Genomic DNA, 15,747 nt, shown 5'->3' on the forward strand with positions numbered 1-15,747 from the left:
TAGTTATCACGACCCTTCCTAAATTCAGTGACCATCTGTTCCAGTCTAACCTATCCCCCGTCACTGTAGTGATTGCTGGCTGTTGTCTGCAAGTCCACAATTAGTTACGCATTTCAGTTTATTCCTCTTTATTGTCTTTCTTTTGGAAGTATTATTTTTAAGTAGGTGGTGTACTGCTGTAGGTAAGTCCCTTCATTCTGGAGCCTGCTTTCCCTTAACAGGATATTATCCCTTCCCACCTCTCAGCAGTGTATCTTGGAGCTTAGCCTAGAGACCAGCATTAATGCTTCTCCAATAGAAAATCAACGAGAGATATTGGATTATGGAATATTAGGGGAGAGGAATTCGTTTATGTAAAGGAGACACAGATTTTAGATGAGATGGGGTGCAGAGGCAGAAAGACACAACACAGCTGTTCCAGCTGATAGGTGCCACAAAGGAGAAGGTTCTTGCCTCAGCAATGGTGCATTTTTGAGGCTGGAAGAGACTGGGACTTGATGGATGGGGAGGAGAATAGTGACAAAGTCCATCTATGATTGCTTATTCCAAAACAGGGGTAGCTCTCATAAATCCCAGTGCACCACAGGTCCTTCCTGGCAGGAGTCTTTCTTTAGGAATCCTACAGTGTAGAGCAGGGGTTGGCAACCTATGGCACTCGTGCCGAAGGCGGCACACGAGCTGATTTTCAGTGGCACTCACACTGCCCGGGTCCTGGCCACCGGTCCGGGGGGCTCTGCATTTTAATTTAATTTTAAATGAAGCTTCTTAAACATTTTAAAAACCTTATTTACTTTACATACAAAATAGTTTAGTTATATATTATAGACTTATAGAAAGAGACCTTCTAAAAACATTAAAATGTATTACTGGCACACGAAACCTTAAATTAGAGTGAATAAATTAAGACTCGGCACACCAGTTCTGAAAGGTTGCCAACCCCTGGTGTAGAGATTAAGGTTAGGAAGGGCTGCCGTGAAAGCAAATTTCATTACGAGGGCACTGGGGGGGAGGCTGTATGATCTGAAAGTAATGGTGTTCCATGAGCTCTGTTTTAATGACCCGATTATTGAAAACTCTAAATGTGATTAGTGCCAGGCTTGGATTACAAACCCCCTTTTGGAGGCTAGGAAGAGAGAGGAAGCATGACACAGCTGGGATAGCAGAGCGAAAGTGTGTCATGATGCATTTAATCCATATTCTAAGGCAAAGCGCCTTCCTATTGTTCCCTCCTTCCTGTTTTGATGTCTTGGGAATCTTATTTTTGTAACAGGAAGTGCATCACTTTCTAATCTCCTGGTGTCAGTGACAGGGATTTTGTTAAATGCATCAAATCCTAATACGGCTGCTCTCACTTGTGTCTCTAGTCCTAACGCTGTCTGTCTGTCATCTTTCCTTTGTGTGGATTCCATCTGACCTAGGAGGAAACTTTGCTGAGATGGGACTGAGGAGGCTACCTGCACAAAGATTACTTTATTCACAGGTGACTGAAAGAGATGCAAGCATTTCAAGGGAACATCCTGGAAGAAAGTATCTGGGACAAGTCTGTCTCCCCTTTCCTTCCTCCATAACCATTTCAGAGAACACATAAATCCTCCTGTGATCTCAAAACTCATTACAGTCACTCGTAGCTCAGAGCAGTGTGATCCCCCTGCAAACACCATCTGAGGGGAGCATAAGGAATACAACTGAATGGGTNTTTACCACGTTATATCCGAATTCATGTTCTATCTGGGTAGAGGTGTAGTCCCCACTATCACCACATAAAGAAACAGATCTTAAGATGTTTAAAGAAAACTTTGATAGCATTCAGAGAAGCAGCCGTGTTAGTCTGTATCCGCAAAAAGAAGAACAGGAGTACTTGTGGCACCTTAGAGACTAACAAATTTATTAGAGCATAATTATGCTCTAATAAATTTGTTAGTCTCTAAGGTGCCACAAGTACTCCTGTTCTTCTTTTTGCGGATACAGACTAACACGGCTGCTTCTCTGAATGCTATCAAAGTTTTCTTTAAACATCTTAAGATCTGTTTCTTTATGTGGTGATAGTGGGGACTACACCTCTACCCAGATAGAACATGAATTCGGATATAACGTGGTAAAGCAGCACTCCGGGGGGGGGGGCGGGGGGGGGACGCTGCACACTCCGGCGGATCAAAGCACGTTCGATATAACGCGGTTTCACCTATAACGCGGTAAGATTTTTTGGCTCCCGAGGACAGCGTTCTATCGGGGTAGAGGTGTATTAGGACAAGACTAAACAGCCCCATATTACATTGTTTTGATGCAAGTTAGTTGGAATGTGAGGATGTGACTGCTTCTTAGATCATGGCCGCTGGGGCTCCTTACTGCAGACAAAGGCCTCCGACCTCACAGCATTGGGTTCGCTCTCCGAAAGATGCTGCATGAATCACTTTAAACTGTTTTCTTTACATTATTTTTGACAATTTCTTAGTGTCTCCAAGTATCTGTTAAAGTGTGTTTCTCCATTTAGACATCAGTTTTCATTATCTTCCTAAAGTGAAAGGGACAAGGTGATGAGGTAAAATCTTTTATTGGACCAACTTCTTTTGGTGAAAGAGACGAGCTTTTGAGCTGACACAGACAGAGCTGTTCCGAGCTGAAGTGAGGGTTCGTGTCCAGACAGTTTTTTCTACTGTCTAGATTTCAAGCAGCTCTTCTGTATGTGGAGCAATTATCTCCACTGAGACGCAGCTGAAACATATTGATTTTACATTTTACCAAGACACATTATCTGCAGTGAGCCAAGAAACTACTTCACAACCAAAGAGAGCCTCTCCCCCTATACACGGATCAAAAGGAGTCATTTCAATGATTTTTTGTAGTATTCTGTCAGTGGAGGATCCCTCCCATACTTGTTTGCACCTTCCCCTTTAATGAAGACTGTAGCAGACACTTTTGCTTAGCCTGAAGATCGGCTGGTACTCAGGAGCTCATATGTTGCTCCAAGACCTGGCTAAATTAAATCAGAATAGTCATTCTTCAGCTTTAGGGCTAGTTACAAATAATCTTTACAGCTATATCATGATGTGAAGATAATACTAATCTCTTACTTGCCATCCCCCAAATCATATTGCTTTCCATTCTGATAGCAACTTTTAACCTGAAGGATTAAAAATGCGTTCCAATACATATACATAGATTACCCTGAAATGCAGGATGGTGTAAGGTGAGCAACAGTGGACACAGGGACAAATCACTTCCCATACAAAAAGTGTCTTGACATCTTTTAATACCCACACAGAGCAGACAGGACATCTGCTTTCACAGTTTCATCTGAATGACCTACACACAAGTAAACTGCATGGGACTGAAAGGAACTCCGAGTGGAACACACATAGTTTATTACGGTAGAATGATGGGACATTAATGTACTAGGCAACAAACGCTGCCTAACCAGAACCTATGAATAATTCCTGTGATAAATGCTGGCTTACAATGACTTCAGGATTTTACCTCCAGGAAACTGTTGTCCACCATAGCAGTGCCACTGCTCTTTGTGAGAAGGGAAGGAAAGAGCTGGCAGCAAAATCAAAGATGCTTGATAACTTGAAAGATTTCTGCAGAAAGCCGACTGACTTAACTAGTTCTCTGGTCGTTAACCAGAAATGAGAGTTCAGATTTCTAGCCTGCGGCTTCATAGGGACCTGACAAGGACCTTTCCCCTGTCCAGGGGAGGAAAATATCCAACTGACTTGTTCTAAAATGTTAAACTCTCTTCTTGGTTGGTCTAAAACAGTTTAGGATTGTTTCAGTAGGGTATAAACTTGTTGTAAATAAGATGCCTTACTGGCAGAAACCCTATTTGGACCAGATTAAATCATCAAAAGATGAAAGTATTTAAAAAAAAAATATTTAGTCTATTTACTAAACCAGGACACTGTTTTGGAAATACTTGGCTTGGCTTTTGTTTCTCACATGTAGGATAATGATTGTTTACTTTAAAGAGTCGTAAGAATGGTATCATTTGATTCTTTTTCCCCTCCCTTATAATATCCAATTAAAGGGACATGAACGTAACCGAGAACAGTGTTTCCTTGTTCACTGAGTAAGCAACAAAGGATTTAAAGTGTGGATCCACTCAGAAAAGTAAATCTAAACAAGGCAGCGTCTTGTGCACAAGAACTAGACTGGGTGTGTATTCTGAGTCAGAGCTGATCCTTTAGTGACCAAACTGAGTCTTTATTCTTTTTCTTCCTGCGAGCCCTGCAGAGCCAAGGTGGCTAAATGTGAGTGAAGTGGATTCTGTTCCTCCTGGTATAGAATCCGTTATTTACTATGCTGTAGTTGGTGAGGACCAGCCCATTCAAGGCAGTGGAGTTACTGGTGACCGTGTAGAAGATAGAAACGGTCTAGCTGGACTCTCAGATTCCAGGCTGAATTTGCACATCTGGCAGTCAGGGAAAAAACAAACAAGTTTTTCACTTGTAAGCTGAGCACCTTTTGAAACAGAAATTGGGAAGAAAAATACGGAGCCCTATGATGCCGTTTTTAGAACAGTGTTTCGACTGCTGAAAAGCCTTTTGATCATTAGATTTGCTGTCTTGTTTCTACCCATCACTAAAGTTGCATTTATTCGGTTCCTTCTGGAAGAGACTTAAAACTGTAGAAAACCTGAAGAATATTTGGGTTACCACTCGGCGTCTGCTCAAGAATTTGCTATTTGGAGAAGAGGTGTTCGCATTCTTTCAGGTGACTGCCCGTGACTAGTGTGTTGGGACAATATTGCAGTAGTATATTTGCACTGATGGGTCCCTAAGTGTATTTATTAGAAATAATGTTTTAGAGGAGTCTTTAACTTTGCTGTAAAATTTCTTTCATGGTTTGAACTAGACATATAATGGCAAGTGCAGATTTGTTTGTTCTTGTTCCTATTGGGCAAGAGGAATCAGTCTGTTTAAATGTGTCTGGAAAGTTTAGAAAACCTGGATTCTATGGATTTATTGTTAAAGGGTCTAACTATAACCCACAGAAGGTTTTGAGGTCTAAAAAACCTGCCTTAGTGAGATTAAAGAACAATCTGTTTAGTTTATCCAAGAGAAGGTTAAGAGTTGACTTGATCATGGTCTGAGTGCCTGTATGGGGAGAAGAGCTCTGATAGTAGAGGGCTCTTTAATCTAGCAGACAAAGGCATAACGAATTTGAATGTCTGGAAACTGAATCTTGACAAATTCAGGTTTAGAAGTAAGGTGCACATTTTTAACAGTGGAGGGCAATTAACCTTTGGTAATTAACCAATTTACCATGGGATGTGGTGCATTGAAGTCTTTACGTCAAGACTGGCTATCTTTCTAAAAGATATTCTCCAGATATTCAGTCAGAAGTTAATGGATTTGATGCAGGAATTCCTGGGTGAAATTATATGGCCTGTGTTATGCAAGAGGACAGATTAAATGATGACGTTGATCTCTTCTGACCACAAAATCTATGAAAAGCAAGGACATTCTGAGATAAGAACCAGAATCCACTCCCAGTGTGGAAGGGCTTTCAGACAAGTGGCTGCTGTCACTTGCCTTCTTTTTTTTGTATTTCTTATGCCCAAAATGCTGAAATTTGAGTCTGACACCTGTTAAAGTTTTCAGGTTTGAGGCAGATCTCTAATATTAAACAATGAGATATTGCTCAGTATTTCATCAGAATAGGCATTGGGATAAGGGTGAAACTATGCTATTGAATGATAGAGAATGGAGAGTTTGGTTGAAGTTTACAGTGGAGTTGTATGTGCTGTATTCTATTTTGTAATCTATGAAGTTGCATGTCATGCACATGTGCACACATAACAAGGAAGGATCCAAGTGTATGTTGAAAGTGGGTATTACATACAAACGAACATAAGAACGGCTATGCTGAGTCAGATCAATGGTTCATCTATCCCAGTATCCTGTCTTCTGACAGTGGCCAGTGCTAAGTGCTTCAGAGGGAATGAACAGAACAGGGCAATTATCCCCTGTTGTCCACTCCCAGCTTCTGGCGGTCAGAGGCTAAGGCCGCCCAGAATATGAGATTACATCCCCGACTATCTTGGCTAATAGCCATGATGGACCTATCGTCTATGAACTTGTCTAATTCTTTTTTGATCCCAGGTATAGTTTTGCTCTTCAACATCCCCTGGCAACGAATTCCACTAGTTAACTGTGCATTGTGTGAAGAAGTATTTCTTTTTTGGTTTTGTTTTGGTTGGTTGGTTGGTTGTTTTAAATATGCTGCCCACTAATTTCATTGGGTGATGCCTGGTTTGTGTGTTTTGTGAAGGCGGGATAGTTCAGTGGTTTGAGCATTGGCCTGCTAAACCCAGGGGTGTGAGTTCAATCCTTGAGAGTACCATTTAGGGATCGGGGGCAAAAATCTGTCTGGGGATTGGTCCTGCTTTGAGCAGGGGGTGGGACTAGATGATCTCCTGAGGTCCCTTCCAACCCTGATATTCTGTGATTCTATGATAAGGCATAAATAACATTTCCTTATTTGCTTTCTCCACACCATTCACGATTTTATATGCCTCTTTCATACCACCCTCATACCACACCTCTTTTCCAAACTGAATAGTCCCAGTCTTTTTTATCTCTCCTCATATGGAAGCTGTTCCATTCCCTTAATCATTTTTGTTGCCCTTCTCTGTACCTTTCCCAATTCTAATATTTCTTTTTTGAGACAGGGTGACCAGAACTGCGCGTATTCAAGGTGTATTCAAGTATTCAGTGGCATTATGATATTTCCTGTCTTATTATCTATCCCTTTCCTTGTGGTTTTTAACATCCTGTTAGCTTTTTTGACTGACGCCACACATTGAGCAGACCTTTTCAGAGAACTCTCCACAATGACTCCAAGATCATTCTCGATTGGTAACAGCTCATTTAGATCCCCTCATTTTACATGTAGAGTTGGGATGATGTTTTCCAATGTGCATTACTTCGCATTTATCAACATTGAATTTCATCTGCCATTGTGTTGCCCAGTCACCCAGTTTTGTGAGCTCCCTTTGTAACTCTTCTCAGTCTGCTTTGGACTTAACTATCCTGAGTGATTTTGTGTTGTCTTTTTTGCCATCTGTTGCCTGATCTTTAGATTATGTATTAATTATATTGATTACTTAAGAATCCCCCATTATCACTTTGGGGGTTGACAGGTTCTTGTCCCAAGATCAGGCCCAATATTATTTAAATTATTATATAGTTGGGAACCCCGATGTGCACAGTTGTAACACTCACACTATAGGAACTCTTTTATATTTACAAATCTAGTTTATTAATACATTTAGCACAGTCACAAACACCCCAACTTAGTAAGATAGAGATATGATAGAATGTACATCTGCACATCTATATACTCACACCATCCCTTGCAGAACAACCTGAAATGTTAGCCATCATCTTCCTTATCACCATCACCTTTCCGATCGTCACCAGTGGCGTCACTCTGGCACCTCCCAAGGACTACATCTCTGTCTCCTACTGCCTTAGTCTGGGATGCCACTTTTATAATATGTTACGCTGACGCCGCTCTGTTTGATGCATATTCAGTAGGGGATTTTTCCCTTTTTCCTTATTTGTATTTCCTCACTTTACTAATGTTGGGGTGTCTTTTTCCTATAGGTTAGTATATCAATGATCTCAACTTATTATATACATCAATTCGTTACCATGGCCATTTTGTGGTTAGGTATCACATTTTTATTTCTGTCCTAACCAGTTATTTTGATTCTTTCCAAGTTGTGGTGTACCTGTTAAGTTTAAAAGGATATGAACTTAGGAAAGCCCCTATGCCAACCTGCTTCAATGCATCCTGTATCTAGCTATGGCAGAGGTCGCAGCCATATATAGACCGTACGCTTTATTTCATCACCCTCTTTAGTTGAAAGGTCCCAAACATGCGTATGCTAACTGTCCTAGCTTAACATATCAAACGTGGCTTGTAAGTTACAAGAAACTTATAAGAAAAGGTGTGTGTGTGTGTGTGTGTGTGTGTGTGTGTGTGTACGTACACACACACACACAGAGAGAGAGAGGCTAGCATTAGATGTATCTTATGTGCTGGTTATGTACATCAGTTAGTTTCCTGGACACCTCTGTGGTAGAATCATGTACTCGTGGTCAAACCTCCCCGTAAACTCTATTTTCAGCTGGGCCATTTATCTGTGCAAAGTTTCTGTTCAAAGTTTATAGGCCTCAAGCCTTATGCTAACTTGTTGAAGCTAATGTCTGACAGGGTACAGGCCTCTAGGTTTCTTGTATTACTGCTGAATCTAATGCAAAGCAAAATATAATAAAGGCGAGCTAGTCCACTTGGCTGCACACCTCACTCTTTACCCCTTTTTCCAGCTCATTTATGAATCTGTTGAACAGCGCTGGTCCCAGTAATTGTTGACAATGCTCTGTATGTTTTATCTTGGCACATGCTTTTAGACAAAATAGTTGATGCTATTTAGTAATTTTAAAAAATGAAATGGAATCTGATAAGTGCCTTTAGCTTAACTGCACAAGCAAATTGCCTTCAAAGCAATATTTTGCCTCCATGGAAGAATTTTCACGTCTTTCTTGTTGTCTGCAGGTATTGGGAAGAATGTAATCTGTGAGAAATCTGCTACCTCTGTGGATGCCTTCAGAATGGTTACAGCTGCCAGATATTACCCAAAGCTGATGAGCATTGTTGGTAATGTCCTCCGTTTCCTGCCTGCCTTTGTCAAAATGAAGCAGTTAATAGAAGAACACTACATAGGCAATGTGATGATCTGTGATGTGCGAGTGTACTGGGGAAGCCTGCTCAACCACAAGTACAACTGGATCTGTGATGAACTAATGGGAGGAGGTGGACTGCACACAATGGGCACCTATATTATAGACCTCTTAACTCATCTAACCAGCAGGAAGGCAGAGAAGGTCCATGGCTTGCTTAAGACTTTTGTGAAGCAGAACGCAGCTATCAGTGGAATCCGTCATGTCACTAGTGATGACTTCTGCTTTTTTCAGATGCTTATGACTGGAGGTGTCTGTAGCACTGTGACTCTCAACTTTAACATGCCTGGATCATTTGTTCACGAAGTCATGATTGTTGGGTCCACAGGTCGCCTTATAGCTCGTGGGACGGATTTGTATGGGCAGAAGAATACAGCACTCCAAGAGGAACTACTGCTTACAGATTCTCTGACCATCAACACAGGCCTTCTGGACAAGGGGTTTAAAGACATCCCCTTGCTGTATCTGAAAGGAATGGTGTACATGGTGCAAGCATTGAGACTGTCTTTCCAAGACCAGGAAGACCGTCGGACATGGGATCACAAACCAGTCTCCATGGCAGCCTCTTTTGAAGATGGCCTCTACATGCAAAGTGTAGTAGATGCCATTAAAAAATCCAGCAGGTCTGGGGAGTGGGAAACTGTGGAAGTGATGACTGAGGAACCAGATGCCAATCAAAACCTTTGTGAGGCACTTCAAAGAAATAACCTATAAAATATAAACATTCCTGGTGTCCACTATGGAAAATGAGAACAGTTGAAGATGTCCAGACGTAGCTATAGAAGTTTCTCAGTTTTTAGGACATGTAGGTTCTTATTTAATACTTTTGGTTTTTCATACTTGTGGGTAAAACATGTCATGGTCTGATGAAACTGTTCCTCCCTGGGCAGATTATTTTGTTTTTAAACTCGTTTAGAGAGTTTTAAATGTTTTGGGGTTTTGGTGGGGTTTTTAGTTTTTTAAAGCTGAATTTCTGTTTTGGAGATTGTTAGGAAAACTTGAATTGCCCTTTGCACTTGCAGTAGCTAAAATGAAGTGAGGGATCTTTTGTTGGATTGTTGGGAGACTGGACACAGTCCCTCTTGCACATAGTTCAGTTATTTTTACAATTTTAATCTGAGAGCAAGTAGAGCAAGATCAGGGAGTATGTACTGTTCTTGCTCTCGCTAATAGGACTTTCACTGACTTTTTTTTAAGTTTATTCTTCAGCTTGTAAAACTTTAATAAAGAAAAGTGTAATGACCTGGCAAATCTCTAAACTCGAGTGTTAAGAAGAGTAGAAGGGACAGGGCAAAGTCTGTAAGATACAGATCAAGCTTAATGTTCTGCGCACAGTGAGTGTGTTGAATGTTTCAAATGAATTTCAATTGGTATCTAATTACCCCATGGATTCTCCATTGACATTATTGATAAAGTCTCTGCGCGATCATTAGACGAGTTGGAACACTATGATTATTTCAGCTGCTGTTCCATCTGTGTGACTGTTGTTCCTCCATAGCAAATACTTAGGAGACTAATACCTCACGTCAACTTTTTTCCGCAACTTCCCTCCCCCAGACCAATTGTGAATTTATGTTCACTGCCTTGGCAGCACGTATGCCAAATCTACATCAGTGTTTCCAGTCCTATGTGATGTAGTAAAGCCCCCAGTAGCTTACTAGGTGGTGCATTTGGATTCCTTAATATGCTATCTATTTGAGAATGAGACCGGAAAACATTAAGCCTTCTAGGAGCTTGAACTTGGATGAAAAAGTAGGAAATATGCCATTACTATACTCTTCTGTGCCGGCAAGGGGATCACTACAATACACAGGAAAGAAAATGGTGACTGAATCATTAGGGCAGTGATGGCCTTCGGTTTGGGTGAGCCTGTTTTAAATCATGAACACTGGATAATATTACCCCTCCACATACACACACACCTTATAGTTTTGTACCCAGTGGGGATAATTTGTGCTGCTGGCAGATCTTGAATGAATTTCCACTCCATCCCAGAAGTACGTTTGTTCATTAGGCTGTCATTGAGAAGGAGAGAATTTTTATTGAGTTTATCTTGTTTACTTGAATGTTTTAATGTTTCCCACTAGGTTTTAACCCTGTATATTTATATAAAGCATTAACATGCAAACATAACCTTTTCATTAAATGGTCCTTTCTGAAAAGTGTCTCTCACTTGTTTTCTACAGCAATAAACATTTATGTTGGCTGAGGACAGACTTTCATAGAGCTGATTATTTTTTAGACAAACTGAAAAGTCCCCTAACAAAGGTCACCAGGAGACCATTGTTTTTCTGTTACTGGCACAGACCTCTCCTTTGTAGCTTGTGTTTCAGGACGGTGAAGAATACCCCACTTTAGAACCATTAGTATCTGTTCATTGCAACTGTCCACAGAGATTGGGCTAGTGGCTGCCTGAGGAATTCCCTTAGTTTGGTGCTGCTTTGTTCTCCGGTGAGAGTAGGATGTGGAAAGGGGAAATGTAGCCCCTTACCCCTTTTGCTGACCCTTTCTAGTCCTCAAGCTGTTACATCACAAGTTCATGGGTGTATATGAGTTAGAGACCATGGTATAAAGCAGAGGTTCTCAATCTTTTTCTTTCTGAGGTCCCCGCCAACATGCTATAAAAATTCCATGGCCCAGCTGTGCCACACCAACTGGTTTTCTGCATATAAAAGCCAGGGCCGGCATTAGGGGATAGCAAGCAGGGCAATTGCCTGGGCTCCCATGCCACAAGGGCCCTCACAAAGCTACATTGCTTAGGCTTTGGCTTCAGCCCTGGGTGTCGGGGCTCAGAGATCTGAGGTTCAGCCCCATACGGGAGGGCTTCAGCTGATGCTGGTCTTCTCATCTGTTGAGTCTTCAATTTCTTTAATGTTAGCTTCATTATGTAAGTAAACCATAACCGCAGCTGTATCCTTGAACGTACAAGTGTTACTTCATTGTCTAGTTATGTGTAATTGACCCACCAGAATACACATCATATATCATTTCTGGCTGCATTCATCTGTGCAGCCTAGATGATTGCACTATCAACAAGTGGAACAGGGACAGAGTGCCACATCCATCTTTTGTGAAAACTTAATTTTGTATTTAAACTCAGAATAATAGAAGAAAACCACTAATTAACTGGTGCTAATTGAAGTCCTCCTATTTCCAGGGTAAGCAGAAAGAACTCAACCATATGTCAAGCAGGCTGTTTTCAACCTGTCTGTTCCCCTCCATTCAAGCTTAGCCAAAAGTCCAGTGCAGAGATGGGAAGAGGAAAGAAAAGGGGCTATGGGTGAGGGGAGAGAAGAGATTATCTAATACCTGTGTGCTTTAATTTTATTATGTCTCAACATCATTTTAGTAGCTGATATTTTGTTACAAAATAAATACTGTATGTTGTAGGGGAATAGGAAAACTAAAGGATGCCATTGTTTCCAGGAAAGTCTGACGTATTCTGTAACAGGAAATATATTGTGACCAGGTACTGCCTAAAATTAATTACAAGTACAGAAATAGTTAAAACTACAATGAGCCTCTTTAAATTACAGGTTTTTCTGACCTGTGGTTAGGTTTGGCAGAATTTGGTTTTTAAATTTTTGATAATTTCTACATTGGTGTATTGTTAAGTATTTTTAAAGAGCTCTGTCAATTTCAATCAGACAGTGAGGAGGTGGGTCAGATGATTATTTAACAGCTGTAGACACTGAGATTCAAAAACACATTGTCAATATAACATGTCAAAATATACAACGTAAATAACCTTAAATCAAACTCAAATAAGTTCTCAGGCAGTACTTTTCTGACTTTGTCTATCTGTAAATTTCAATTATATCAATGGAAATATTTTTTGTCTGTTTCCAGGTAGAGTGAAATCAATGTTTGATGTTCACGGACTAAAGATCTAATCCAAACAGGTGTACCTTTGGTACTGGATTGCTGTGCAGAGTAATAGATTTCTAAGGGCTGTGTTAGCCAGTCTAGCAAAGCTTTATCATATTTAAAACCATCCTAGTTGTGAAGTTTTACCCTTTGCTTCTGGCTGTGTGCAGTATAGCCAAGTTTCATAACTCCACTCCAGTTGATTCAGAATATGTACCCTAGAGCAAAGAACTACAGAATGACTAACTTGTCTTCTAAATCCGGGTCTTGCTGCTGTACAGTGACCTCTACTGGAGAGGAGGAGAGGATGTTTACAGGTTTTAAAACTGGTTATTCCTTATTGGTGGTGGTTTGAAGACTTCTCATTCAGATTTGGAGTTGGCAGCTGTCTCTCTGGCAGGGTTTCACCAGCTCTGAGTTTGGCACCTTATATCTGTATTGACTTAAAGGGTGTGTGGGGGGGGAAATCAATAAAATAAAGGGTTTTTTGGTAGTTATTCAATCCACTTCCAGAATTTCTGATGCAGCTACAGGAGAAGAAATTTGCTCTTGGGTGCTAGGTAGCTTCAAGAGCCTTTTAAAGTCCCGCTCCTTCACTCCCAGGAAATTCAACAGGCATATTCTCTCTCTGAACTGTGGCTGCCACCAGTATGTACAAATGAGTCCAGTGCACCAGAGCTGTTAGTCAATCAGGTGGTAACCAATGTGGATGCAGTATTTCTATATCTAGTTCCTCCACCTGGTAGGCAGGTGGGCTCCCCATATCTTTTGCCTAGCTGGAAGCAGCAACACCTTCTGTTCATCTCAGTCCCAAGGCAAGACACAGGAAACCTCTTCCCAGGAAAACCAGGGAGGAAAAAAAGCTTCTCCGGTGCCTGTCCTGCGGTGCTGGGGGCAGGTCCGTTCTGCTTCCCCATCCCCCTGTGGCCTTGTTCCCAGTTGCTGCAGCCAAGCCTGGGCAAGGACTGAGCCGCTCGGACCCATGCAGCCATGCTCCTTTGTAGTAGCCCCCACATGGACTCTGGGGGAGCAGCAGGACAGCTCCCACATAATCCTGGACCCCCAGGGAGAGGCCCTACAGGTGGACCAGAACTCAGGTCAGAGTTCACACACAGTCTTGGGTCTGCACTCCATCCAGCAGCCCCGGCCTAGATCAATAGGGCCTTTGCTGCCCTGTGGTCTACAGCAATTGATCCTTTCAGCTCTGAAAAAAGCTTCCCACGAGAGCCTCCTCACTCAACCCATGAGCTCCCAGCCCCTCCTACCCTCCAGCATCCCTGCCCTTAAAGTCTCCCCCAAGTTGGCGCTCAGTCCTCAGAGATCCCCCTCCTCTCACACAGTTGCATCCTCCCCAGCGTACACCCACATCAGCCAGGTGGCCTATTTGAATTATCTAGATGGGACCTGGAGCATTTCCCTCCAGTAGGAATCCAACATTCTCTTGCACAGGGCTGAGAACTAGCCAGGGTACCTCACAGTCCTGCAGGGGCCTGGCTATCTGAATCTTCAGGCAGATGGGCTGAGCCAAAAACACCTCCTTCCAGAAGGAATAGCCCCTTCACTAGGAGATTTTCAGTCCTACTGCTGCCTGGTCCTGGTTTCCCTCAGTCAACCTCTTCTTGTCAAGCTGCAGTTCCCTACTTCCCAGATACTGGCCACTCCCAAGGCCTGGGTGTAAGATGTCGTGGGTGGAGAACGTAGCTTACACCACCCCTCCCTTCTGTGACGTTGGGTGGTGAAGAAAGCAGAAGAGAATTGGTGTTTGCGGAATCGCCTAGCCTCTGAAGGCCTATAGGAGCCTGGTTCGCATACCACATCTGGCTGTCCCCAGGCCTCCGTCTGCATCTACCAGACAGAAAAGACCATTCTGACCCTTCACTTGGTCCCATAATTCTCATACTCAGGGCCTGGCTCTCAAATGCTCCTTCCTCTTGAAGCTGGAGATCCCTGGCTTGGTTTTTATCACCATTCCCAGGTGAAGAGGTCTTTCTTCTTTGGCCATCCATAGGATTTTGGCCATGAATCCACTCTGTCCAGGAGCTCCCCCAGGATGGGTCTGAGGGAGGATTCTATGATAGGTTTGATTCCAAGGCCAGAAGGGGACATTGTGATCATGTAGCCCAACCTTCTGTATAACACAGGCCAGAGAACTTCCCCAAAATAATTCCTGTTGAACTAGAGCAGATCTGCTTCCCTAAGGGTCCTGGCTTCCACCCTCTAGGGCTGTGTAGGCTTCCCAGTGGGGGGGCCATGCCATCATAACCAGATTCCTTAAGGCAGTGTCTTATCTTAACCCCCCTGTTAAGTTACTCTTGGGGGAATTCTGTGCCAAAAAAATTAAAAATCTGTGCACGATATTTTAAAATTCTGTGTATTTGTCAAAATAACACAATTGAAACTGGCATGATTATATTATTTTGGTAATTTATTTCAAAATACCTGTCAGCAAGTATGTTTGTAACAATGCAGACGACAAAGAATCAGGATATGTTTTTTGACAAATAGATTCCTCACTAGGCATATTAGTCAAGAACTTTGAGTAATAATTCATTTAAACTACAATGTAGAAACTTCCCTCACCCCTCGGAAGCAGTGCAAAGGCTTGGGAGAGTCAGGGGTAAGAGAGGTGCTGAGGGAGAGGGAAGTAATTGCTGGGAAGGAGCCTGGGAGTGAACATGGAGGGGTGTGGTTGTGGGTGGAAGAAGTATGGAACAGTTTTGTGTTGGTTTTTGGGGGGGGGGAGGGAAGGGGAGGGATTGTTAAGGAGTTGGGGAGCCTCCCCCATGCAGATTCTGCCTGACCCCTAGCCTCTCCCATTCAGTCAGGCACATCTGCCCCTGTCCATGTGTCCCCCTCCCCTGTCCCCATGTGTCCCTGCACTCCTCTCCCATTCAGCCCCTGGCTCGATGCTGTCACCCCACTAGCTTCTATGCCCCTGCTGCAGTCTGTTCCCCCCACTAGCCCTTCTGAATCCCAGTCTATGACCCCCAAGCAGCCCCATGTGTCCAGCTCTGTCCATGCCCTCCATATCCTGTCTCTCCTCATCTGGCCCCCACGGGCAGAGCTCTCTGAGAAGGCAGCTTCTGCCCTCGTCCCTCACCATAGCTGGCTGCTCTGGCCCTGTGCTGGCTGC

At 42.7% G+C, this 15,747-nt stretch overlaps 1 protein-coding gene across 1 annotated transcript in view; it reads left to right on the plus strand.

Annotated features, from left to right (window-relative positions):
• GFOD2 (glucose-fructose oxidoreductase domain containing 2) overlaps nucleotides 1–10,909 on the plus strand; it is a 51,575-nt gene extending 40,666 nt beyond the window's left edge. The window contains exon 3 of the mRNA XM_034788702.1: nucleotides 8,563–10,909. Coding sequence (XP_034644593.1) covers nucleotides 8,563–9,461 — 899 coding nt within the window. The 3' untranslated portion in view covers nucleotides 9,462–10,909. The remainder of the gene's footprint in view (nucleotides 1–8,562) is intronic.
• The last annotated feature ends 4,838 nt before the right edge of the window (nucleotides 10,910–15,747 follow it).

Source organism: Trachemys scripta, chromosome 13 (genome assembly GCF_013100865.1).
Source record: "Trachemys scripta elegans isolate TJP31775 chromosome 13, CAS_Tse_1.0, whole genome shotgun sequence".
In the NCBI taxonomy this organism is placed as follows: Eukaryota; Metazoa; Chordata; order Testudines; family Emydidae; genus Trachemys; species Trachemys scripta.